The 25,878-nt window shown below is 46.2% G+C and overlaps 2 protein-coding genes across 15 annotated transcripts in view; one reads left to right on the forward strand and one right to left on the reverse strand.

Annotated features, from left to right (window-relative positions):
• The window catches only part of Ppfibp2 (PPFIA binding protein 2), a 163,068-nt gene extending 152,706 nt beyond the window's left edge, over positions 1-10,362 (forward strand). For 4 of the 9 annotated variants that reach the window (XM_036188662.1, XM_036188690.1, XM_036188676.1 and 1 more), the window contains 7 exons: positions 1,494-1,644; positions 1,895-2,006; positions 2,232-2,320; positions 2,628-2,750; positions 4,095-4,220; positions 5,314-5,502; positions 6,591-7,320. In XM_036188662.1, coding sequence (XP_036044555.1) covers positions 1,494-1,644; positions 1,895-2,006; positions 2,232-2,320; positions 2,628-2,750; positions 4,095-4,220; positions 5,314-5,502; positions 6,591-6,785 — 985 coding nt within the window. In that variant the 3' untranslated portion in view covers positions 6,786-7,320. Of the gene's footprint in view, positions 1-1,493; positions 1,645-1,894; positions 2,007-2,231; positions 2,321-2,627; positions 2,751-4,094; positions 4,221-5,313; positions 5,503-6,590; positions 7,321-8,780; positions 8,847-9,999 lie in introns of those variants that run through there. The other 5 variants (XM_036188714.1, XM_036188706.1, XM_036188699.1 and 2 more) reach the window with 3 other exon arrangements.
• Positions 4,340-20,350, reverse strand: LOC118584474 (NADH-cytochrome b5 reductase 2). Of its 6 annotated transcripts, XR_004945039.1 has the most exons (11): positions 20,254-20,350; positions 19,748-19,881; positions 19,461-19,533; positions 17,255-17,361; positions 16,450-16,579; positions 15,797-15,880; positions 14,907-14,992; positions 13,676-13,775; positions 12,655-12,870; positions 4,798-6,599; positions 4,340-4,439 (listed from the first exon to the last, which is right to left on the reverse strand). XR_004945039.1 is itself a non-coding variant. In XM_036188755.1 (10 exons), exons 2-9 carry the CDS (start codon positions 19,847-19,849, stop codon positions 12,698-12,700), a joined length of 855 nt encoding a protein of 284 aa, XP_036044648.1. In that variant the 5' UTR covers positions 19,850-19,881; positions 20,254-20,350; the 3' UTR covers positions 4,340-4,439; positions 12,655-12,697. The 6 variants fall into 6 exon arrangements, 5 of the variants coding, with proteins under 5 accessions (XP_036044648.1, XP_036044627.1, XP_036044639.1 ...); XM_036188755.1 differs by lacking the exon at positions 4,798-6,599; XM_036188734.1 differs by having other exon boundaries at positions 4,340-6,599.
• Positions 20,351-25,878: the final 5,528 nt, after the last annotated feature.

Genomic DNA, 25,878 nt, shown 5'->3' on the forward strand with positions numbered 1-25,878 from the left:
TGTAAGTTTTTACAATGTTTTCTCATTCCAAATATTCCCTAGTTCTATATTCAAATTTTGTATTTTCTATACAGAGGATGCCCCGATTTGTACAAATTCTAGTCTTACAAACCCTGGATCTGTATACCTATTTGAGCCCTGCTGAAAGCTGATAGGTTCAGAACCTATCCCAGTATTTATTCTAGAATGCTGGCTTCTCTCTGGTCCTTTACAGAATTCTCTGTTCAAGGATAGCTTAGCCAGGTATTCAAAAAGTTCTTAAATCCATTCTGCATGGTAGGGGATCAGCTGGCTCTTAGGTATCCAGGACTTCTGTATCTACCAGTTCAGTGAGGCTGGACAATGTAGGTAGTCCCACAACAGTCACATGGACTCACTGTACTGAATCTGCATAGACTCCTTTCTTGTCACTCCCTAATGATAAAATGTAACATTTGCACATGCCCTTTGTGTTGCATTAGGTGCCACAAGTAATCCAGGTATTATTTAAAATATTTGGGAGGATGTGTATAAGTTCTATATAACGTAAACACTACATTTTATATTTGGGGATGGAGTATGGTACCATGGAGAACTGCTCTTTGCTAGAAGGGAATCTTTCTGAATAACTAGTCTTCTAGATCCATAAGTCCCCATTTATATTTAAAACCGAATATGAAATTTTTTTGTCCGCCCTTTTCCATGACTCGGCTGGGATTTCGAATTTGCAATTACATTCACACTCCAAATGAAAAATTGATGTCCTTAAGAATGGATGGTTTTTAATACCTAGTTGTCCTGTCTAGGAACATAACCTAGCTCTTTATTTATTCATATCTTCTTTTATGTTGCTCTGTTGAGTGTTCCAGCACCGTCACCCCACTGTACCTCCATCTCAGCCAGAGAATGTCCACTTAAGGCAGCTCTTAGAGAGGTTACGATTCTAGTTGGTTTGATAGGGATGTTTTTCATTGTTTTAATAAAAGCTGTAGTATAAGCTGTATTACTTTTATTCGTTTTACCTGAGTAATCACTGATAGTCAGATATGTTCATGTATGCATTTCTGTTGATTATAATGGAAATGCCTCTAGTATTTCATTCATAAATAAGGTATTCACTGTTATAAGTTAGAAGAGCTTTGGCTTGTGTTTTCCCTCTTTTTGTGTTAGAGAACAGGTTGTCTTTCCCTAGTCTCCAAGCATTTCCCAGAGTGTTGAGTCTTACAGACAAGATTATTTGATCATAAGGTGTTCATTGTGCGTTTCTGGACCTGTGCACAATAAACAGTCCCCTGGAGATCATGGAGGCTACCGCATGCTCAGAAAAGCTGCAGTTGAAACATAAAACCTGTTATTAAAGTGGCTCTAGGGTCTTAGAAACATGAGTGCGTTGTGCTAGAATGCCATTCACCTTGTTGGTTCTTTTTTAAAAAAAGAGTTTTTATCTGAGGCTTTGTGCTATGCAAAGCCCCAGGTTCCTTATAACAGAAGCATTCTCTTTCTCTGCTTCCCAGTGATGCCAATGCCCCTTTTGCCCAGTGGAACACAGAACGTGTATGTGCTTGGCTAGAGGATTTCGGCCTAGCTCAGTATGTGATTTTTGCCAGACAGTGGGTGACATCTGGCCATACACTACTTACAGCTACCCCTCAGGACATGGAAAAGGTAAGGGCTGAGCATGAGAAGCCCACAGTGTATGGGGACTACTGCATGGGTAGGTGATGGCTTCCATCTACCCCATATACACAGAGGGTGGACAGGGAAGGCCTAGATTCCCTACTGCTATAGATTAATATCCCAGGGCACTGTGCAAAGATCAACCACCACCCTCGATCTTTGTATCCTGACATGACATCCTCTGAGGATCAAGTTGTCTGCCAAAACTTGACATGTGGTCTTCATCTTTCGCTTTCAGGAGCTAGGGATTAAACACCCCCTCCATAGGAAGAAGCTGGTTTTAGCAGTGAAAGCTATCAATGCCAAGCAAAAGGAGAAGTCTGCGTTGCTAGACCACATTTGGGTGACACGTAAGGACTTAATAATATGTTTATTAAGAATGTTTCTGGCCATTGCGAAGGGCAAGAGAATTTCCCATTGAATGTATGCCCCAAAGATGGCAGCATTTTTTGAAAGACGGGTGGATTTGTAATGCTTTGGAATAAAACAAGGGCCTCAGAATGGTCATTTGTTGCTTTTCCCCTTGGCACCCACATTGTCTTTTCTCATAAATCCTAACACATCTGTTTTTGTAGGGTGGCTTGATGATATTGGCTTACCCCAATACAAAGACCAGTTTCATGAATCGAGAGTTGATGGGCGAATGCTTCAATACCTAACTGTGGTAAGGATATTCCCTTCAGTATTTCTGTTGTTGTAGTGAGCACTCAGTCCAGGTGCCCCCGTGGCAGTCATTTTAAACTTGGTTCTCCTCCTTTCCTCACATTCTTAAGGTCCTAAAATAGTATCACTATTACATAAAGCATGCCAAATGCCAAAGTACAAACCGTGGTGGTAAGTGAAGGTGTTGAGATGTCTCTGAACACCTTTCTGAGATGTGGAAGGTGTGTCTGTGTTTGGTCAGGAAGGAATTGCTGGGGTCTTTTGTCACCTTAGAATCTAGCTTGTCAACCAGAACCTTTCTCTTCCAGAATGATCTACTCTTCTTAAAAGTCACCAGTCAATTACATCATCTCAGCATCAAATGTGCTATTCATGTGCTACATGTCAATAAGTTCAACCCCCACTGTCTGCACAGGAGGCCTGCTGATGAGGTGAGTGAGTGTACTAGCTGTCCAGGTGGCCCTGAGTCAGGACACCTGAAATATCCTGTGTGAGAAAATGAGGATGGCATTATCACAAAATGCACAATGGTGTTTAAGATTCTGGTACCTAGAAGTCCCCTGTTGCCTATACTTTGTGTCTAGTGGCAGTCACTGAACTGCTGGTCCCCCACCCTCACTCAGGGTATTTAGCCAAGTTTTCATAATGGTCCAGTGATTTGTTATGACATGAAACACGGGGAAAAGGAAAGACAGTAAGGAAACATGGTGTCAGAGGAGGCAGAGAAAGCACAGTCCAGGGGATCAGAGAGGACAGGGTTACAAAAGTACTAAACAGTTCAGAGTGTGTTACTCTCCTTGCTGGTACAAGATTAACTAGCCTTCAGGTTAGCCTAGACACATAGGATCTTACTAGAGGGGAACTAGTGTCAACAAATGCAAAGGACCACATATGGGTAGTATGCATAATAATGTTCTATAAACTTCAGGACTTCACTTTGGGCCCCAAGGCCTGTGGATCACATTGACCTCCTCTGCTATGGGTAACTGGCCTGACTCTAGTTCTTTAGGGATTTAAAATGCTTACCTTTGCCGTGTGTCCTCGTACTTCCTTGCTATTCAACAAGTAAATCTTGTGAATCTTCTTTGTGAGTGCTGAGCCGTTTGAAGCCCACAAGGCCGTGTGAAAACATGTAAACATCACTGTATTTTATAAAGATTAATTTTATTTGTGTGTGTGTGTGTGTGTGTGTGTGTGTGTGTGTGTGTGTGTGTCACATATATGTGGGTGCTCACAGAGCCCAGAAGAGGACATCTGATCTCTTGGGGCTGGAATTATAGATGGTTGTGAGCCACCTGGCTTGGGTGCTGAACCTGGGTCCTCTAGAAGAACAGTAAGCACCTACACTGCTGAGCCAGCTCTCAGTACCCAGCTTTGCTATCTTAGTGTGGATTCCCTTAAAAGATTTGCCCATGCCAGGGAGTACTTTTGCCTAGAAAACACTTGGCTCATAATTGGATCTTTAAAATTCTGTTGCATCACTGAATAAAAACCTATGTCTTTATGTATGTCTTCCAAAATTAGACAGAAGACTAGGGTATAACACAATAATGGAGTCAGATATTTAAGTATAAACATTGCAGCAAGATTCAATAAGATCCTACCTAATTCTTTAGAACTGGGCAGGCTCTCAGGCAAGTGGCCTGGTTGGTTTGGGTTGCCAGTCCTAAGAATCTGCTGTTCTGGTGAAGTATCTGGGACCACAGTATCTTGAGAGGTGCTGACCCCACACAGGACAACATGGAGCCTAATTTCTTCACTTTCCTCCATCACAGAGTAACCTTTCTCCTTCAGAAGTTGTACAGTGGTCCAACCACAGGGTAATGGAGTGGCTGCGATCTGTGGACCTGGCAGAGTATGCACCCAACCTTCGAGGGAGTGGTGTCCATGGCGGCCTCATTGTGAGTGGCTCTCCAGGCTAGCCCACATGCCTTGGTGTGAACTGGGGTATTCCCAAACCACCTCCTATCCTGGTTTTGTTTCTGTTGCTGTATTAAAAATACCCCAACAAGAAGCAGCACAAGGGAGAAGGGGTTTATTTTAGCTCGATTACCGGCTTCGGTCCATCACTCCAGGACAGTCAAAGTAGCAGGAGCTCAAGACAGCTGGTCACATGACATCTGCAGTTCAGAGTATAGGGTGAACACATGAATACTTCTGTTCAGTTCCTTTCTTAACTCTTACACCACTCGGAAGCTAGCTCATGAAATGGTACCACCCATGTTCAGGATAGGCCTTCCCACCTCAGTTAACCCAATCAAGAGAAACCCTTCACAGTCACGCCGCAAGCCAACCTGTTCTAGGCCACCCCTCCTTGAGTCTCCCCAGGTGACTGACTCTACTGTGTCAAGGTGATGACTAAAGCTAAGCCTAATACTTTGTAGGGGCTGGGCATTCTAGTAAAAAATGAGGTACTTCATCTGAACCATTTTACAGAATTTGAAATCTCAAAGTATTTCTGATTGAGCATTACTGTACCTTACAGAAAGAACCAAGATGGCTTCTGCACAAACTTCCTCAGCTTCAGTCCAGAGGGTTCCAGTTAGTCTGGTGATTGTATTAGATCAGTCCTGAACAAGGCAAGGCCACCTGTTCCCAGAGGAACACGGGGGCTGGGGAAGTGAGGGGGAGGTCACCATATGCAATTTCCTGATTGCCATGATATGATCTTTATCACTACTTAGCTCTGTCAAGTGTCAAGTCCAGAAGGGAAGTGTGGAGGTGGTGGCCTAGATGCCATCAGAGAAGACTGGAAAAGAGCCTTATCACAGAGGCCCATTCCCTGCTAGCCTGTGAAGATGAAGTTGTCTGTCAACAAATGTGCTTGCTAGTCTGCTCAAAGCCAGGCCTTGTGCTGGGGAGACAGAGTGGGTGGCACACAGAACACAGCTTACATTCCAGAGGCGTCCAAGGCCCAGGGAACAAGTTCTTTCTGTCCCTGCTAGGGCCCTCTACAGGGGTCACTGTCTAAGTTTGTCTGTGTTTTCTTCTTAGATCCTAGAGCCACGCTTCACTGGAGATACCCTGGCTATGCTTCTTAATATCCCCCCACAGAAGACGCTCCTCAGGCGCCATCTGACCACCAAGTTCAACGCCCTGATTGGTCCTGAGGCCGAACAGGAAAAGCGAGATAAAATGGCCTCACCAGCTTACACACCTCTAACCACCACAGCCAAAGTCCGGGTGAGCTGTCAGAGCCTTTGTGGGTGGGTCCCTGTGGCCTGCCTTCTGAGCCTTACGTTTGGCAACTGTTAGTTCAGTGCCTGGGCCCAAACCAATGAGTGCAGCCCTAGATGAGGAGCTTGGTTTTTGCTGTCTGTTCATCTTTATTAGATCCATTCCCTTCTTGGCCTAAGTCCCAGGAGAAGAGCACAGGTTTCTGTACACAGGAAACATGTACAGGAAGTAGCTCTTCTTGAGAAGCTGTTCTCTACTCCAGTTCTGCCAAGCAGATGAATGCTGGATTCCCTTCAGACGGGCCCATCTGTGTGCCACAATGCCCTGGGGTCTTGCCATCTTGCTAGCACTGGGAGTGCTCCCATAGCAGCTGGTCCTGCTTGTGGTGTTCTATGAGGAAGCCAGCACATAGCTGACCTGGTACCATCCAAGCAAGCACTTGTCTCATTGTCTGGCCTCTAAATTTTACAAAGTCCAGCTTGAGTCACCCCATCCTCAGTCTGAGCGAAACTAAGCACAGGTCCACAGATAACTCCAGAGGCCTAGCTGAACTCATCCTGAGCAATCATTGGTGCCTGTGGCCTAGCCACGCCTCCTGCTCCCGTTCCATTCTCTAAGGATGTAGGGTAGGTAGTATGTCCTCGGGAGTCCAGCAGAAACAGTGTAGGGTAGGTGAAACTGAGGCAAGGAAGAAGACCAACCCTGGGCTCTCCAGGGTCCAGAGGTCCTTGTGGCTCTGGGTATTCCTCGTTCATATGCCAGCAGCTGTGGTGAGACAAGTCCCCTGTGCTTGACCTCAAGTGCAGACAGTAGCTTTCCAGGGAACCCCTCTGTCCATCTTGGGAAATAGGAAGTCACTTTGCAGGGGGCAGCAGGCCTGAGTTTTGGGCACAGCCTTGGAAGAGTAGCTTTCTTGTGTTCAAGGTTGTTCATCTATCAGCCTTGCTTCAGCAGAAGACATGTCATCACGAACTCTGCTTCCCAACAGCACTTTCATTTACTTCCTCCTGAGCTAGCTCCCGAATGTATCGTCAGTCACATCTGCACACTGACCTGGGAGGCTCCTTTTCATCATCTTGTATTTGTTGTTTCAGCCCAGGAAACTTGGATTTTCACATTTCGGCAACATGAGAAAAAAGAAGTTTGATGAGTCTACGGATTACATTTGCCCCATGGAGCCTGGCGATGGGACCAACGACAGCCACAGGGTCTATGGTGTCTACAGGGGCCTCAGTCCCCTTGAGAACCATGAACTAGATGGGCTGGACCAGGTGGGGCAGATAAGCTGATGCCCTGTCATCTGCCTTCTTTGTGCACGGAGAGCTTGCAGTAACACCGCGTGTCACCTTATAACTGCACTTCGCCTCCATCCTTGTGCATTTGTGTACTTTTGGGTTCGTCTCCCTACACCCCTTAAGGATGGTCAGGATATGCAGTTACACAGCTACAGAAGGGACAGACTTTGGGGACTATAGCCAAATGTGGACTGAGGGGAAATCACCTGAAGATATTTGTACATGTTTAGTAATTCTTAATATCCATATTCCAGTGGAAACATGTGAGCAGAGGGAGGCCCAGAGATCCTGGGCAAACCCAAGAGGCTCAGCTCTCAGACACTGCTCCTATGCTCCAGCTGAGGGAAGAATTCAAGTGCCTTAGGCCTGTGGGCCATACAATCTTGGCTGAGATCGAAGCAACAACAGAGGGTATTGTAGGCCATGGTGATAACATAATTTGATTGTACCTTACTATGGGTGGCCATTTCTTTCTGGTAATAAAAACAGTATTTATGTAGAAAGCATAAAACATCTTTAATTTTGTTGGGGGAAGAAAGCCAGGCATGGCTGGGGGTAGGGTGATATCAACTACACCAATTAAGGGCCTATAGCTTAGGATTCAACCAAGGGAATGGAGCATCTGTTAGAGGAGTCTGTGGCCCTGTTACCTTGCTTCATTTCCCTCTGTGATGCTGAGAAGCAGCTTGGGTGTCATGCACACCCTGGCTAGAGGTCACATCTGTCACACAGACCCTAGGTGGTTTTCCGTTTCAACAGCATGAACCTCAGAGTGACTAAGCAACCTTTCTGGCAAGACTCTGCTTTTCCCATCTTACCCACTTTTTGTCTCCCGGAAGAGCAGAAACAGAGCTGCCCTCTTGCTTTAGACACTGACTAGCTGGTAATGGCCCCACCAGATGGGTTGTGTCTGGCTGGAGACTGACCAGGGAAAGATGTGTACTCCGCCAGTCTGAGCTCCTGCTCAGGAAATTCCAGTTTGGGCCTGCCTGGCCAGCATTTGACTCCTGGGTCCAGTGGGCTTCATCCACAGAAGAATAACAGCAGTGTTACAATGTCTGGAAGTGAAGGCAGGGCCACTGGCCCATTATGGCATTCTGATTCTGCCTCAGGTACAGGAAATGCTTAACATTTGGCTCTTAATATACACAGAAGACTCAGCCATGGTCTTTTATCCAAGACTGCCACCTCCCCTGAAGTCCAGCCAGTGAGAGAAGTGGGCACAAGCTTGCCAGGTGGCAATACTAGTGTTTGGTCTGGTACCCAGGGCCACTGAATGGCCAATGTTGTTGTAGAGCAGCTCAGGCTGGGTTTTGTGCCCCTGTTGGTCATGTCCTAGTGAGGAACTGCATGTACCTGTTTTCAGACCTTGCATGGAATTGTATTGCTGCTGAATCTCTGTGTGGCCTCTTGCAACTCCCATTCCCTTAGTGGACCTGAGTTTTCCCTGCTACAAGGGGTTGCCCTTGATGCCTCCAAGTCTGCAGCGTCCAGGTAAGGAAGACTGAGTAGGCCAGCAGTACCCAAGGAGAAGGAAGGCAATAAAAGGAGGCTCCTGTGCCATGAAGAGGCAGCAGCCTCCTGATGATGTCCTCTTAGGCAGCAGCATTGATATCTGGGGGTCCTTTGCCTAGAAATCATCCTCTGTCCAGTAGTAATTTGGAAGCTTTCATCCCTGTGAAGTAGCTGGACCACTGGACATGTGCAGAAGGCTGCTTCTGACAAGTTCTGCCTGTGCCCTGCTTCTCCACACAGAGTGCTGATGCTGAGTGTGGCTTCAGCAGAGCATGTACATGCAGTGCAGGAACTGAAACTGCATGTGTCTCACCAGCTGTCACTCCTCGGGGCCTCAAGCACACCATGCCCACGCTCTAGGGAAGAATGTCCTGGAGAGGACAGGCCTGAGTAGAAGGGGCTTTGCATGCCACTTGCTCTGCAAAGCATAGGCATCATTACTGTGTGCTGATCAGGCTGCTGCCCATTTTACAGATGGCACCTTCTGAAGTCACCGTGACACAAATAGGGCTCCTCTCCCAAGACATCCACCGCCTCACGGTAAGATTCCAACCACCTTCCTTGCAGCATGGCTAGTGAAGCCCAGTAAGCTTGGTGTGGTGATATTCATCATGGCCACAGGACAGGAAAGGATGATGCCTAATAGTGGGTCAGAGCCTGAGCCAGCCCTAAGGCACACAGCAGCTGAAAGGCCTCCTCCATTGGCCAGTTGCTGGGCTCTGAGCCACCACAGGGCATTGGAGGCTCACAGGCCTTTCATCAGAGTCAGCCTGAACATACAAGGTGCTGGATCCCTTCCCTGGTCTCAGATCTGGTAATGATATGATGCTGTTCAAGAAGTTCTGGGTCAACTGTGCAGCCAGATCAAAGTGCTGGCTCACTTGTAGCCCAGTGAATAATGTCCTGCCTTCTTGGCACAGGAGAAACATGCATTCCTACCACTCCTCTGATATCATGAATATGTTCTGCAAGCTGGGAGAGCCTGCCATGCCCAGGAAATCAGTCCATGGCAAGGCAGCTTGGTCCCAAGGAAAGAAGAACAGTTTTTGGGGGGTGTGGGGATAGGAGTGGTTCACGTCATTTGCCTTTTACTAGCTCTAGGAGCATAGATGTGCCATTGTCCCTCTGAGACTGGCTTTAGTTATCTGTAAAGCAGAGATAATGATAGCCCTCTTGTAAACCACGTGGGAAGACCAGAGGTACCAACAAATGGCCACCCACGGTTAAAAAACTGTCTAAAGGCTGGATGGAAAAGTCTCTTACATCTAAGCAAGACCACATCAATGCAACAGGCTTTGTCCCTTGGCTCATGCAGGGAAATGTCTCTGTACAATCTTGGCTGTGATCTCCAACAAACCTTTGCTGGTCTTGAAATAGTAAGTTTACCTCTAAGATGAAAGGCTTAGTTTTATCTTGTGTTTATGTATGTACCGATGGTGGGGATTTAACCTAGGACATTATGCAAGCAAAGCAAGTACTTGTGTATACCAAGCTTCACCCTCACCCCATGTTTACCTTAACATTACTGTCTGTTCTGCACTCAATGCTCAGACTCCTTGGGACATCGTAACTTTGCAGGTCAGTGGTGTGGATATGGGCCACCTCCCATTGTCTCTCTGCTTCTTTTAAAGATGCTGCAGGATAGCCTTGCCCTATAGACTGTTAAACTCTCCTTTTGGCTATGTTCTTACAGACTCTACTGAGCCAGGACCAACTACTGAATGACTCACCTGGCTGTCCCTGATGCTGATGACTACAGATGACATTCTTCATGCCTGCAAGCCCAGGGAGGCATGTGTGGGACCTGAGTGTTTGCCTCAGTGGGGAGTTGGCACAGAGCCACCTACAGAACCTAGATGGGTTCTTTGGGGTACCTCAGATGTAGGTGCTGGCAGGAGCAAAAGCAGAAGGATGAGACAGGTGCCTGGAGGTTCCCTGTGTACTTCAGCATCGTCAATGATTGCTTTTCACTGCATAGAGCTTTTCTACCTTTTGTACTTTCATATACAAACTGCAGACACTCTTGTAGAGAGGGAGGTGAGGTGTTAAATGCAGAGCAAAGGCAATGAGCTGTTCATAAAAGCCTCTGCTTGGAAGGAAAAAAAAAGGTGTGCAATCTGTTCTGATTGTCCTGCAGTGACTGGGTGAAGTTGCTTGGGGGAGGGGTGGGCTAGGGGGATTCTCTGGGGCTACTTCATAGAAGTATGTATTTTCACTTCTGGGATCTTGGCCCTGAGAAGCAGGACTCCTCCTCCAGCAGCTTCCATCCACCGGTATCTGCAGTGGGTGTCTGAGCAGAAGCGTTCCCAAGACACCCAAGGTGACATGACACACTTTCCCTCACCTGCCTCAAGTAGTGGCTGATCAAATACCTCCCCCTAGTGGACAGTCTTAAACACAAACTTTTTTTTTTTTTTTTTGGTCATACAAGCCAGTTCTGTTACCTTGATACTTCCAAGGGAAGCACCCACCCAACCCTTGTCCTCTCCCAGGCCATGGCTGTCCAGTTCCTGCTTTGCTGTTATCTGATCGCTGCCCACGACTTTCTACTTGGTCCCTAATCACCTTAGTTGGTCCCTGCCAGACATTCCCCATGCCTGTCACCTTGTCACCATTCTGCTTTGGATTGGTTAGTCACAGAATGCTCGCAGATGGGCATGCCAGTCCCTTTCCATCATCTCACCAGCCTTTGTGAGTCCACTGATTGGTCTTTGCTTCACCCCATTTATTCTTTATTCTGGCTCCAAGTCAACTCTGCCCTTTGGGTGCAGTCTGCCTTTGCCTCTGAGATGTTCACAGCCCACTTTGAGGTTATGTGCCATTTTGCCATGCACTGGTACCCTCTGCATAAACCTGCTGGGCCACTGTAGTCTGTGTGGGCTAAGTGAGTTCCAGTGGTCGGATTGCTTTTGCAGTGTCCTTGGTCTTCCGTACAGATGCCTTTAGCACATTCTCCTCCAGTTAGGAAAGCCAAAATGTCTTCAGGCATTGTCAAATGTCCCCTGGAGGGTGAAATCACCCCCTCCCAATTGAGAACCATTAGGCTAAAAAATAAGGTCAGAGTGGAAGGAAGCCCTACGGAAGGAAAAATCCATGAGGTTGAGTTGAGTCCAATGGGAAAAGGCTTTGCAGCTGGGCCTGGAGGCATATGCCTGTAATCCTAGCTACTAATAGTTGGGAGGCTGAGGCAGGATGACTGTGGCTTCACAGATGACTTGAGCTACAGAGTGAGTTCAGTGCCAGGTAGGGCGATTTAGTGAATGGACAGGAGTGTTTCCCCTGAGTGGAGCTTTTCCAAGGATACACTAAGCACCACGAGTGGGTGGATCAAAGTGTGAGTGTCCCTGCCAGGCCTACCTCAATACTGTGTTTGGCCCCCTGTGGATGAGATTCAAGGGTACAGCAGAGCTCCCTGGAGCCACATTCCTCTCCTCTTTTTCTTTTTCTTTTGCCCCCCCCCCCCCACACGTGCACATCGAGCAACAATCCCAGCAGTGAGTTCTAATACTGCTGCTCCTATGCTAGGTTTTATGAAAGGAGAACAAACTTAGAATTAAACAGACCCAGGTTAAAACAAGCTCAGCTACTCACTGTCTGAATGACTTGAGGACATGTAACTAACTGTGTCTGTTTCCTCCTGTGTGACTTAGAGAACAAAGTTTCCACAGAAATCTCTGGCCTGTTAGGAAGGATATATGAAAAAAAGTTGGAGTGGGCTTACCCACTGAAGCAGCAGAGCAGCAGTGTGTTATTCTCACTCTGAACAGCAGGTGGCCATGCCTACCTTGGCCCAGTACCAAGATGGAGTCTGTCACCTAGAGAATGCTAAAATGTAAATATTTCCCCACGTCTCCATGTGCTGTACAGAATTCAGAGAATAAGGAAGGGATTCCTCGAGTCTGCCTACTGGGACTTTACTGCCCTCACATACAGGTTTTTAATCCAATTTGTGTCTCAAAAGTGTCCCACACGGGAAGGAAGAACACATAAGGCCTTTGCCCTCTTGTGAGTCAGACCTTCAAAGTGGAGAAATGTAAAGAAGGTTCATGAGTGGTTAGCGGGAGTGATGGAACCCCATTTGGATCCTGCTGGAATTCTAGCCAGGCAAGTTCCGGCTGCCCAGTGTGTTTCCTACATATTCACACGTTGTGAGCTAAATGCAGAGCAGTCCAGTTTATTACACTAAGCTGTGGAGAAAGGCATCATTCCCAGTCTCCAAGCCTGGAAGCTCAAAAACTACCTGGTCTTCCATCCTTTGAATTCTTAGGTCCACACCCAGGAGAACAGCACCATACATGGAGAGGTACTTAGAAAGTACTGTAGTTGAATAATATGAAGACAAACTTACTGTGAAACAGAGGAGAGGGACCGGCCAAGGAGCATGGGAGGTATTAATAGGTAAAAATCATGTCCTTGGTATAGCCAAGCTGCTCCAGGCTGGGGTGAACTGCCTCCTGGATCATAGGTGGTGGACCACACACCAGGATAAGTGTGGCTTCCCCAGGGGGAGGTAGGTGCTTCTTGATCATCTCAGCAGTAACAAATCCAGAGCTGTACTTCCATCCTGAAATGAAGCAAAGCAGGGAAGATCCATGGTTCTGCGTTTGCCCCTAATGCTGGAGACCAGGGGGACCTACAGAAGCTGAGAAGACTGCACTGCTGCTTCCCACAGATACAGGGTTCCAGTCATCTGCAGCATTCCCTCCAGATTCCAGGCTCAAGCCTTGGACTCAGACCCAGGATGATGTCTCTTTGCTCTAAGCACTGAGTTGAGTGGGGCTGTTAGGGAGGGGTGGGTGAGGAGGTCATACTGGTATGGTGGGGTGTTTGTTGAGTTGGGCAGCACTGTCTGCTGGCAGCTTGAAATATGCCAAGACAGGTATACATCAAGGAAGTAGGTGATGTGCCCTGCATGATATAAGGTGTGTGGTTGTCCCTGGGTGCTAGCTGAGGGCTGCAGCAGCTGGCTGAGGCTCAGCATATGGAGACTGCTCTCCAGAAGAGTTTGATGGTGAATGGCAGAGTAGCCATGAGCAGGACAAGAGGGTAAGGGGCCAGTCAGTGGTCATATTAGGTGAAATGTGCTGACTGTGGAGGGCAGGTGTTCAAGTACCCTGGTGGCTCAGGGTCTATACTCAGTACAATGTGGGGAGTATAGAGTTAGCACCTACCCTTGACTCCCTTTTACAACCTGCAGTACCCAATCTCCTCCCATCAGATTCTTGCATGCTCTATACAGACCAAAAGCTCTGAGCTTAATCTCGTTTGGAGCAAATCTTAAAGGCAAAACAAGCAAACAAAACATAGAGTCTGTAGGTGTGTCACAAGGTGGAACTGGCTCAGAATAAGAGAGAGTAACATGGACATACCAGCGGGAGGCCTGTCCAGGGTATACCACAGGTTGAACTGGTCAAGGTGAGTTGTAGCAATTTCTTCTAGTTCCTTTCTTAACAAGATATCCTCTTCTGTCTAGAAAAGAAACAACATTACAATAGTCCATCCAGGAACAGCCAGTATGCCCACCTAGATTGAACATGTGGGTCTGTACATTCCCACCTTCATTGCCACTGTCCTAGCTTGAGAGCTTGCCAGACTCCATGGCAGACAAGGTCCTGCTCCTCCTGCACACTACACCCTCTCTGTCAATATAAAAAGCTGGTGGGGCTGAAGGATGAGGTAGAGGTACCAACAGCGTGTCTGCCCTCTAGCTGGAAGGACGGGCTGCATAGACCCTGTGCATGCAAAAGTCTCCACTCATTTTCCTGCATCCAGGGATCAGGTCTAGCAGGCCCAACAGACACAGGCTTAGGGCAGGTTGGCCTTCCCTAAGGAGCCAGGGGAGGGTGGTACTGGTGATATATAGAAGAAGGTGGTCTGTGTTTACATATGGGAAAAGGGGGACAAGTCTCCAAAAGAATGCCCAGGCCTGGGTCATCAAACCCTCCATGTCTCTTCTCTCAGGAATGCTACTTCTGGCATGGTTTCATAAAGTAAAAGTTATCAGGTCAGGCCCAGTTACTCATACTTATTGTTTATGACAAAATCTGGAAAGAACCTGAATGAAATTTTAACAAAATTTCACTTTGATTCTGGTGTGACTATTTAAGTTAGTGAGAGGAAGATGCATATGTGATACTACTAAGTGTAAAAGTATATATATAATATATATGTGTGTGTGTGTGTGTGTGTGTGTGTGTGTGTGTGTGTATAAGGATATATCATATATAAATATATAGTATATATTGGGGAAAAGACAAAAGATAAAAGTATTCATATTCGTCTGAATTCCCCAGAATTTCCAGCAGGAACATCCATTATTTAATATTCAGAAAACAGAATGGGAATTAAGGAGAAAGCTCAGTGCATGGAGCAGGTCTGTAGGGAAGATGTCAGAGTTCAGCAGAAACAAACAAAATAGGCCTAGCCTCAGCTTCTTCAGCTACCAGCAGACTCTCAGGACCCACTAAGCCTCCCACAGCCCAAGCCACCCAAGCAGCATGTTTCCAGGCAATGGGAGGTGAATGAATTCATATAGAGCCCCAACTCGGGGAACATTCCATGCTACTGTAGCAAGCTCTGGGCTGACTCTGCAGAACTGACCTGGTTGGCAAAGAGAAGGGACATCCTGGTCCCATCACTGGTGTTCTTTGTGATGTGGCGAATAAGCTGCAGCATGGGAGTAATGCCTGGAAAACAGTGGACAGGCGAGTTTTCTACCATCTCCAATGCCCCAGTTTCTGGCCTTTAGCAGATTAACAGTATCATTTAACCCTGATTCTACTATTTCCCCTTTTGTTCCCCAAAGTGGGGAAGAACCTTCATTTTGGTGTTCCTTTTTAATACAGCAGAAGGTCAAAAGCCCCCTTTCCTTTTTGAGACAGGGTTTCTTTCACATATTCAGGCTGGCCTCAACTTACTATGTAGAACACTCCTGAACTTCGGATCATCTCAAGTTCTGGGATTACAGGCATGTGCTACACCATGCCTGTTTTTATGTGATGCTAGGGAACCCAGGGCCTCGTGTGTGCTGGGCAAATATTCTACCAACTGAGCCATACCCTCAGCCCTTTTCTTTTCCTATTGCATGAGGGAAAGAGCATTCTGTGAGTTAGTTCTTGTCCTCGCTTGCATAATAGAGTTAATGGTCAGTAAATGTGATAGTATTATAACTGCCTATGATGGTGCCTAACACCCTGTGGGTTATTAATCCCTTAGGGTTCATTCTCAAGGGATTTGGAGAGTCAGACTGGAACTGGATCTTCCACTATTTAGGAACTATCCAGAAAAGCCTGCCCTGCCTGGCTTCTTAAGAGAGGTTCCCATGGTTCCTAGGGAGCAACTATGATGGTTGCAGAGGAACAGGGTCAGAGTCAGTATCTGTTGCCACGTTGCCACTACCACAGCTGGGGAGCAATTGCTTTTACCACCTCTCATAGGGTCAAATGTCTCCCAAATTAGAGTGACCTTAGAGGAACCCAGAAACCTCTTACCTGTTCCCCCAGCAATCATCCCCAGGTGATGAAACAGTTTGTTTTCAGGCTCACTTGTTTCATCTGTTTTGACCATAAGGGAACCTAGAAATATAGAGGATGTTTATGAGTTCTGTAGCCTTTGGCTGCCTATAAAAGACTTCTGACTTTTAGGAGGCAAGATCAGCTAAGGTTATAGCATCCCAAGCCAGAGAATCAGACACAGAGCTTCACTGGCCACCAGTGTACAGAGTGGAAACCGAGGCAGGCATCCATGGGATAGCTGGGTCTTTTCTTAGGCAAGCTGAAATTAACTTGGAGCCTTGTAGAGCCTCCTCCATGACAATGGCGAATGAGTGAGTAAATGGAGAATCTGGATGAACCAATCAATGTGGAGTCCTTCCACCATGTACATCAGCAGGCACCTTTCATGTATCTGTGCCAGAGACAGTAATGAAGACATTCTAGACGAAGCATACAAGCTTGTGAAGTAAATATGAGCAGTGACAGAAGTCATAAATGCATCCATGTGAATGAATGTGTGAAGGCTTGAAGTACAAGCCCATGTGCTCCAGGGCTGAGGAAGACCACGGTAAGACCACTGCAGGAATCTCCCAGCTTTAAGAGGAATTGCCCAACTGTGAGACCCCCCCTCACTGAACGACACCTGGTACCTGGCTCATGGTAGAACAGGCGCCCTTTGGGCCCTCGAAAAAGGATGGTGTCCCCAAGTTCCATGTTCTCTAAGTACTGAGTCATCTTTCCCCCTTCAGGATACCTGGGGTGCACATTTTTGAAGTATATCTGAAAAGCAAGCACAGGTCTTTATGCTCCCAGGCCTTTGGCTACAGTTACACACAGCTGGAAAGTGCATTTGCCTTCAGAAGTCATGCAAGTCACTGTGAACAGTTGTTTTAGTTTCATTTCTATCCCTACAATAAAATACCCTAATAAGACAACTCAGGGGAAAGGGGGTTTATTTTAGCTTACAGTTCAAGGTTAAAGTCCATCATTGCAGGGAAGTCAAGGCAGGAACTTGAAGCAGCTCACCACATCACATCCAAAAAAATGTATGCATGTGTGCCTAGTTGTGCTCAGTTCATTCTCTATACTTACACAGTTCAAGGTCCTCTGCCTAGGGAATGGTGTCACCACAGTGGGCTGGGTCTTTCTACATCAATTAATATAATCAAGACAATCCACCATAGACACTTCCCCAGACCAACCTGGATAGACAGTCCCTCATTAAGACTCTTTTCAGGTAATTTCTAGATTGTGTCAAGATGTCTATTAAACTAACCACAACAATCTTTTGAGATACTAAAGGGTTAATTGTAGCATTGCTGATTAATTAGACTATTGAAAAGTGCTGTCCAGGCCATAAGTGTGCTCTCAGAGAAAAAGTACTGCTCTCCATTCTACCACACTAAGGATACGTGGGGGTTCCAGATAGCTGGATAAGAGGTGGGCATTATTTACCTTTATAATAAAGTCCACAAAGCCTTGATCATCATCACTAGAAACAGGAGTGTAAGCCCTGATCACCAATTGATCATTAATTTGGGCCAAGAAATGGACATAGTTACCTACAAAAAAATCAAATGTTGATAATCAAATAGAACCCAGAAATCCCCCAAAGATTCACTTTGATAACATCTGCCTAGCTTTGATCACACTATAACTCTTGGAGTAAGACTTAATTAAAGGTGGAAATGGATACTAAAAATATCAGAAGGGAGCCAGGTGTGGTAGTTCATGCCTGTAATCCTAGCACTTGGGCATCAGAGACAAGATTGACTTGAGTTCAAAAGTAACCTGGGCTGTAAATTGCAGTCCAATCTATGCTAAGAGCAAGACCTTGTCTCAGAAAAGATTTGTTTCCATTTAAAGAAAATTACCGTCTTCACAGGTTTTTTCTTCCTAACCTGAAGTCTGGGAGGGAGTCACCAGTGTCCCATTTGTGTCTCAACATAGAACAGGGCTTACCCTTATGGGTTCTGCAGGGTCCCAAGACCTAGACAGTTCTGTTTCAAATAAAGCAACAATGTGTTCAGTCCTGGCCATTGGTTCTGCTGAGAAGCAACAGGGACATTTACATCGTGTGTTTGCCTGTCCGGAGTAGAATTCTATAGGCCTGGAGGGCTGAAGACTTAGGAGTTGAGATTGTAGCCCAGTGTCAGATAATGAGCCAAATTGAAGTCCAGACTTCAAAGAGCAAGGCAATTAGTTCTGAGGGGAGGAGCTGCATCAAGGGATGCTAAAAGCTAGAGGCAAAAGAGGGCTCCAGGCTTCTACTTCAGGTGGAGCAGAAATTAAGTGTGCCTGGAAAATTAGAAATACAGCTAGAAGTGGAAACTGAGAGAGACAGAGATGAGGAGGAGACAGAAAGGAAGGAGGGGGAGTGGGGTGCTTGAGGACAGAGTGGCTAGTTCAAGATGTTAAGCAGTGTTCATCAGGGTCTTGGAGGAGTTCCTAGAAGCTGAGTTGCAAACTTAATAGCCAGATTGGACACCAGGGACACTTGACAACACAGGCCCAAAGCAGCAACTTCCTTCCAAAAGCTCACCTGAAACTGAGAACCTAGGTCAGTTGCTGTATCCCTGTGCAGAATGGAGCTGTGTTCCTGAGGCCCTACCTATAACCATCTTCACTTCAGCCAAACTGTGAAGCATCCGCCCTTTTCCTGGCATACTTTTAGAGGCCACTACATTGCCTTGTCCCACTGACCATACTGCTTCCACGGGGGCTGAAGGGAGAGTAGATCGGAGAAGTCTCTACAAATTCTGTTTCTCAAGCGGCTCATGGTTTCAGACTGTCCCCCAACAGGATAGTGACAGGCTAAAGTAGAGGAATAGAAAGCCCAGTGACATAGCACTCTCATGTACAGAGGAGTGAAGGCCAGCAGGCTGGGGGCCCAGCAGGCTTCTTTGTATTATAATTTCATCACCTGTCAGAGTTGCAGTCATGCTTTCTTTGAAAAGTAGGCCATCAATCAGACTGTCCACTAGGAGGCAGGCAACAAGGCTTCTCTGCCTCACACCTGTCCCTTAGGTTTTCCACCTCAAGAGAGTGGACTCAATGTCTAGAGTAGTTACTGATGAAACGAGAAATGGGACAACTTAGAATCTGAGGAGGATAGGTAGGACTAGTTTCCTTAAGTGGGTCTCAGGCCCCACTCAGATAATTCATCCATCCATTTGGGGCATCTGCATCACTAGTCACTTGCCACAGATTTTGGGCTTCGACGATAAGGGAATATCTGCTCTTCTCACTCATGCATAACACTATGCAGCTTTTGAACTTTCACATCCATCAATCATTTTACTCTCACTATACCTGAAGTAGGCTGACAGACCTGGGAAACACTTTTCTAGATGGAAGATCAGTGAGTTTGATTAAGGCCCTGGCCTTAAATTGCATGGGCAGGTGCCTTTAATGAGATCTTAGACCTCTGACTCTAGGCTTACTTCTTTTCAGTTCTCCTCAAGATACTACTTTTATGATAGTCAAATGAAACAATGAAGACACTGTCACCAAGTCCTTCTGCCTATCTCCCTCCAATTCATGTGATCCAGGGTTATACCAGTGTATCCTCCATATCCCATGAGAATGAGAATCTATTGCTAATACGAACTGAGCATCCCAAAGACCCACACCTGGAAATGCCACCAAGCACACTGCTCACCTACAGGGAGCCCTAAGACATGGTCTGGTGAGGGCAGTCCAAAGCGGAACCTTCGGGTGTTGTGGTTGATTTGCTAGTTAAAAAAAAGAAAAAAAGAAAAAAGAAAGAACGAAAAAGGAAAAAAAAAAAGTTTTGTTGGCTCTCTAGGAGTTTTACTGTGTGGCCCAGATCTTAGAAAGTTGATCCATTTGGCTCTGAGGTGACTGCTCATCCCACCTTCCCAGCTAGCATTCTCACCCCCCTGACCTCTTTCACCTAACCAGGGGAAGGTTTAGGTGACCCACTACCTCCTTCTCAATCAAGGGCAGAGGGTACTCGGCTTCAGGGTCCTGTAAGGTGATGTGACCTTTCTTCTTTAAGCTCATTTGCTTCAGGATCATGAGAACCATAGCCAACGATGTCAAGGGCCAACAGCAGGGACCTGTTGGCAGACACAGTGTGAGTACAGACCTCAGATCTCACCCATCCTGGGCTAGGGGCAACTCCAAGCATGGCTGATCTTATGTCTCAAAGGACTAACAGAGGGAAAGGTATTAACACAGAAGGCTGCCTGTGAGGACCAGAGGACAGAGAGGTTAGCTGTAGGTCCAACAGGCCTCCTGGACAAGGCCTGACACCTGACCAGAGCGCTAGTCTCTTCAGGCCCTTCTTGCCCACCTCCTGCCTCTATCCTGGCTACAGCCAACAATGGGGAGGAGTGATGATGTTAGTTATAACAGGCCTACCTGAGAGAGAGCGGTGCTGTCCTTGCCAGGTGGTTGTGGCTAACTACAAGGCTGGAGACGGGGCTTACCTCTCCTGAGACTTCCCCCTCACTTCATTCAGATCCAGCTGTAGGGGAGCCGTGAGTGCCTTTGGGACTTAGCAGCACCATCCAGGGCAGGCAAAGGAGGCCAATACCCATCTGCCAGAGGTGTGGCCAACCTCCCCACAACAGCCCTCAACTCCGCCCCGCCCCGTTCCCTAACAAGGCCAGTTTGTTCACATCCGGACCTGTTCCAGAAAGGTCCGCTGTTGCCCAGTCCTCCGGAAGAAAGGCCAAGGGTTCCCACCAGCTGGGAAACCGCCTGTGAGTCTTGTGGGAAGCCGTTGCCTGCCGCTGTCCCCAACCTTGGATTCCTTCCTGCTCGGTGCCTTTCCGGTGGAACCCACCAGGAGCGAGATGCCCAACTAAATCCTTGATCTGACATATTCAGGCTTCTGTGTCTGTATCCCGTGACTCTGGCATTGGTCCAGCTCTGAGCCTCGGTGGCTGGCCCTGTGGGGATGGAGCGCATACTGACCTCCAAATTTCCTATTCATGACAGGGCTCCCTCTGTATCTTAAGTGTCCCTGTGCATCCCAGCATCTTTGGGGAAAATTCAGCTTCCCCAGCTTGTTAACACCATGGCAAGATGGAGAAAGGGGTTGCTGTAAACTCGTTTACAGTGCCAACTGAAGAAATGGGAGCTACAGCCTAGAGGAAGAACACTAGTATGACTACTGCATGTCTAACTTAACATGTCTCCTGAGCTGCTACCCTGAGCCTCCCAGAACCAAGTGTTTGCAGGGTGGGGCTGACTGCAGCATGTCATGCCCTCACTAGTGGGAGACAGACAAGGCTCTATAGGAGACAGGATGAGAAGTACAGCTTATGAAGATTCTTCACAATGCACTTCAGAATCTTGGTTTCCTTTCCACTCTTGCCAATGGCAAAAGCAAACTCTCATTTCCATCTGAGAGAGCCAGAGAGGCCAAGAAGCAGGTGCCTATCAGCTAGGACCACAATAATGGAGAACCACAGACTACCTAGGTAAAAGGAGCTGAGAATCAAAAATCAGGGGATGGACCAGCTGTGGTCTTTTGGAGGACAGAGGACTTTTGCCCTTCTCCGTAGCTTTTCTCTTTAATTCATCTCCCTTCTCTGTGCATGTTTCTGTGTTCAAGTTTCCCCTTGTAATAAAGGCCTCAGGTATACTGGATTATCTTCATTACTGCAGTTATCTCCAATGAGGACATGTTTGTTGGTATTGGAAGTTGGGGTGTAAGGTAGGAATTGAGAGAAAGCGGCTCTCACCACAACACCACCCTTCACCCCAAGCACATTCTGCAGTAGGCACACATAGTGACACCTTCCATGATACCTTCCTGGGCCCTCAGGTCATTGCTAGATAATTTGATTTTTTTACAGCTTATGTGTTTAAAATATACAGTCAGGGCTGGTAGTACCTGTCTGAAACCCCAGCTATTTAGGAAGTTGAGGCAGGAGGATCAAATGTTTAAGACCTGTCTGGCTACAGAGTGAATTTAAGGCAACTTAGTAAGTCTCTGTCTGAAAACTTAAAAACAAACAAAAACACCAACCAAACTACAACAACAAAAAGAAAGGGCTGAAGATACAGGACACCATTAGCTTAGCATGTGTGAAGCCCTGAGTTCAGTCTCTAGTATGGAGGGAAAAAAATGTCTGAAGTGTACAATGATATCTCATGAAGGGATTTGCTTTGCATAATATGCTCTGACGAGGGATATCTTTCCTATTTTGATCTTCAGTGTCCTTACCTTTTTACGAAGTTATGACAGCATAGGACTCTTGCTCATTTTCCATTGAGATGCCTGCATCACAGAATTCCTTTGTCAGATGAGTTATAAAGGTTTTCTCCCAACATGTTTCTTGTCCTGTCTCCCACTAGTGAGGGCATGACATGCTGCAGTCAGCCCCACCCTGCAAACACTTGGTTCTGGGAGGCTCAGGGTAGCAGCTCAGGAGACATGTTAAGTTAGACATGCAGTAGTCATACTAGTGTTCTTCCTCTAGGCTGTAGCTCCCATTTCTTCAGTTGGCACTGTAAACGAGTTTACAGCAACCCCTTTCTCCATCTTGCCATGGTGTTAACAAGCTGGGGAGGCTGAATTTTCCCCAAGGCTAGATTTTTACAAAAAAAAAAAAGCAACTCTTGGCTAAGTATTTGATTCCACATGAGGTAGTTGAAGCATCTTAAACATTTTTCAGAGTTTACCAAGTTTTTTTTATAATTGTTGATGCTGAGGCTCAACTTTTCATAAATACACAGGACAAAAGACAGAAGTAGATTTAGGGCCTGTCAGAAATTGTTTGAAATTCTGTCCTAATCCTAAGCCAAATGTCATCTATATTATGAAACTCAAATTGGGAACTCAAACAGCAATTTTATTTTATTTTATTTTTGATTTGTCAAGACAGGGTTTCTCTGTGTAGCCTTGGTTGTCCTGGAACTCACTCTGTAGGCCAGTCTGGCCTCAAACTCACAGAGATCCACCTGCCTCTGCTTCCTGAGTGCTGGGATTAAAGGCGTGTGCCACCACCATCCTCAAACAGCAATTTTAAAAAACAAACTCTGCAACACAATCCAGCCCCAAAGAGATACTGATCTGATACTATGTGAATGATGGTGAAAAATAATAATTCTTTGGTTTTTTTTTTAATAATTGAACATTATATTTCTACAACAGCATGAAATGTATACTTTGACTTTCTTTCCTGTGTCTCAGACTGTGATGAAGAACCCTGGGGCAGGGAGATTCACCTAGACTGGCTGGGGAACCTGAGATAATAGGTCCATATATGAGGTTCAGAGAAGACAGTGGAAGGTGAGGGCAGTGAGAAGAGAGCAGCAGTGGGGAGTGATAATCCGTGGAGATGGAGGAAGGGGCCACAGGCCAAGATGTCTAGGTAGTCACTAGAAACTGAAGTTCAAGGAAATGGAAATTTCTTCTATAACCTTTGGTAAAAGAATGAACCCCGTTGGCTCCTTCACTTTATCCTGAGCAACTGTGATGCTTCTAGCTTCCAGAACTGTAAGAGAATAAATGTATGTTGTTTTATGCCACGACATTTATAATAATTAGTTATGGCAGCAATACATTAAATGAACTCTTTTTTAATCTCTATTGACTTCTTAATCTCTATGGACTTCTTTGTTTGCAGTCTCTAAAATATTTAAAAAGTGTTTTTCCTACATCTTGGCTCAGAAGTTTCTTTCTGCTTTTCCAATGCCCTAATTGCTTTCATGGCCACCCTCTTCTCAAAAGCTGCCTCCTGCCTGGCCACAACTCCAGCTCATTGTCTCTGCCAGGCCACATAAGCAGCTTTCCTCTTTTCTCTGGCGTGGGTCCATCCTTTGTGTATTCTACTAAAATGTCACTCAGGACAAAGAATCACAGCAGCCACATTTATTTGACAGGAGTAAGCTTTATGAGACACATGGAGAGCCTAGACTACTCTAGGCACTGACACTGACCAAGGCAGGGCTGATTTTTCCCTTGTTTCTTCTTTAAGGAGTTAGGACTAAAGTATATTGGTGCTGCTTGGCCAGAATTCCCCACTGAGCACTGCAGATGGGGATAGAACTGTGGATGTACTTGAGTTTTTGAAATGTTTTCAACCTAGATATTCATAACAGAAATGTAGCATGGATCCTAATTTGTCTTAATTATAAAAACCCAAAACCAGATATTGGGGTAAATGCTGTAAGATCAGAGAGACAAAGGAGCAAGCCACAGCCACCTCTTACCTCGACAACTCCTTAGTCTTAAAGAGGTGAGCTCCTGTCTCCTCCTGCCTTATATTCCTCTCTCTGCCCAGACATGTCACTTCCTGTCTCCACCTCCTTAGTGCTAGGATTAAAGGTATGTGCCTCCCAAGTACTGGGATCAAAGGCATGAGATCACAAGTGCTGGGATTAAAGGTGTGTGTTACCACTGCCTGGCTTCTATGGTTAACTGGTGGCTAGCTCTGCACTCTGATCTTTAGGCAAGCTTTGTTTGTTAGAGCACAAATAAACTATTACCACACAGAAATGTGAGTATGGTAGGCTGGGGATGTAGCTCAGTTGGTAGAGTGATGATCTAGTGTACATGAAACCCTGGGTTCGATTCCCAGTACTACATAAACCAGGTATGGTGATGTATAGCTGTGGTGCCAGTGAGTGGAGGCAGAAGAATCAGAAGTTCAAAGTCACTTTAAGTTATGTAACAACTTTGAGGCCAGTATGGGCTACAAGGAGACCCAAACTCAAAACAAAATGAAGATGGCGATGGGAAACTTTGTGTATTTCTGTGGGACCAACCCTAGTGATCTGCAGAGAGGCAAAGGGGATTGAGACTCCTGACTGATGAGAGTTTGTGTGAGACTGAGTTTGCAGAGAGTGAAAAGAACAGCTTGTAGAATCCTATTCCTGTTGTCCTTCCCACTCCCAGGGAACTCCTCCCTTAACAGCTATGTCTGCTGAGCTATGCCGATGGTGCTAGTCAAGCTCTCCACCAATATTTACAGCAGTTGCTTCAACTCTTTCCAAACAGCATCTGTTGTGACAGAGGCTGAGCTCCAGCCTCCAGAAGGTAGTGACTGTGAGTTCACAGCTTGGAGCAACAGGGAGTCATGGGAAAGCAAATTCTGTTCCTACAGGAACCTGCCACCTGCACGGGGTTGTGTCATCTGGGGATGAGAGCTTCAGGCTGTCAGTCAGAGAAAGGGGTGGGGGGCTGAGGAGCAGGAAGGGGGAAGATGCATGAAGAGAAATGAGGGAATACATCCCTAACTCCCACTTCAATACAGCTGGAACTGGTGTAAAAAACTTAACATTTTCCTCTTCTCCCTATAAATGTTGGTTATTTTACTCTGTGAAATAAACAGACACACAACAGATAACAAAAAGCTTACAGAAATGAAGATGCTATCAACAAAGTCTGAGTCTCATGGAAAGGGCCAGACAATTTTCATTTGTATGTGACTCAAAGAAAGAGGGTCTTGGGGCTATCTGAGGTGGTGAGGTGACAATATAAACCATGGGATAGCCAGGAATGAAGAGTGGGACTGGAGAGATGGTTCAATACTTAAGAGCACTGGTTGCACTTCCATAGGAACCAGGTTGGATTCCTAGTGCCCATCTAAAACTCCAGTCCCAAGGGATCCGATGTTGTCTTTTGGCATCTTTGGGTACCAGGCATGCATGTGGTGCACAGACATACATGCAGGCGAAAAACACCCATACACATACAATAAAAATTAAAACAGTTAAAATTTTTTTCTTTATTTAAAAAGGAGTGAAGAAGTGTGTGTTTAACTATCCTGGCAAGAGGGAAGACATTCTGGAGAGAGACACCTGTGTTTTGGCTCTCAGACTACTGATAGAGTTGACCTAAGGACATGGAATTTCTCCAGGAGTGCCACACTGGGGAAGGAAAAGTTAGAAAGGAAGCTTGTCTCTTAAAAAGATTCCACACAGTTGTGACAACTGAAAGCATGGGCAGGGAGCTAGGAGACAATAATAGGTCAATCATGGAACTATATTTTGACCATGACTAATTGGTTACACATACCTTGTACGCTCAATTTAAGCCTAAACCTCATGTTTGGGTCCTGAAAATGGACTTGGGTGGTCACTGGATCTTCTTACAT

The sequence above is a fragment of the Onychomys torridus genome, chromosome 1 (assembly GCF_903995425.1).
Source record: "Onychomys torridus chromosome 1, mOncTor1.1, whole genome shotgun sequence".
NCBI classification, from domain to species: Eukaryota; Metazoa; Chordata; class Mammalia; order Rodentia; family Cricetidae; genus Onychomys; species Onychomys torridus.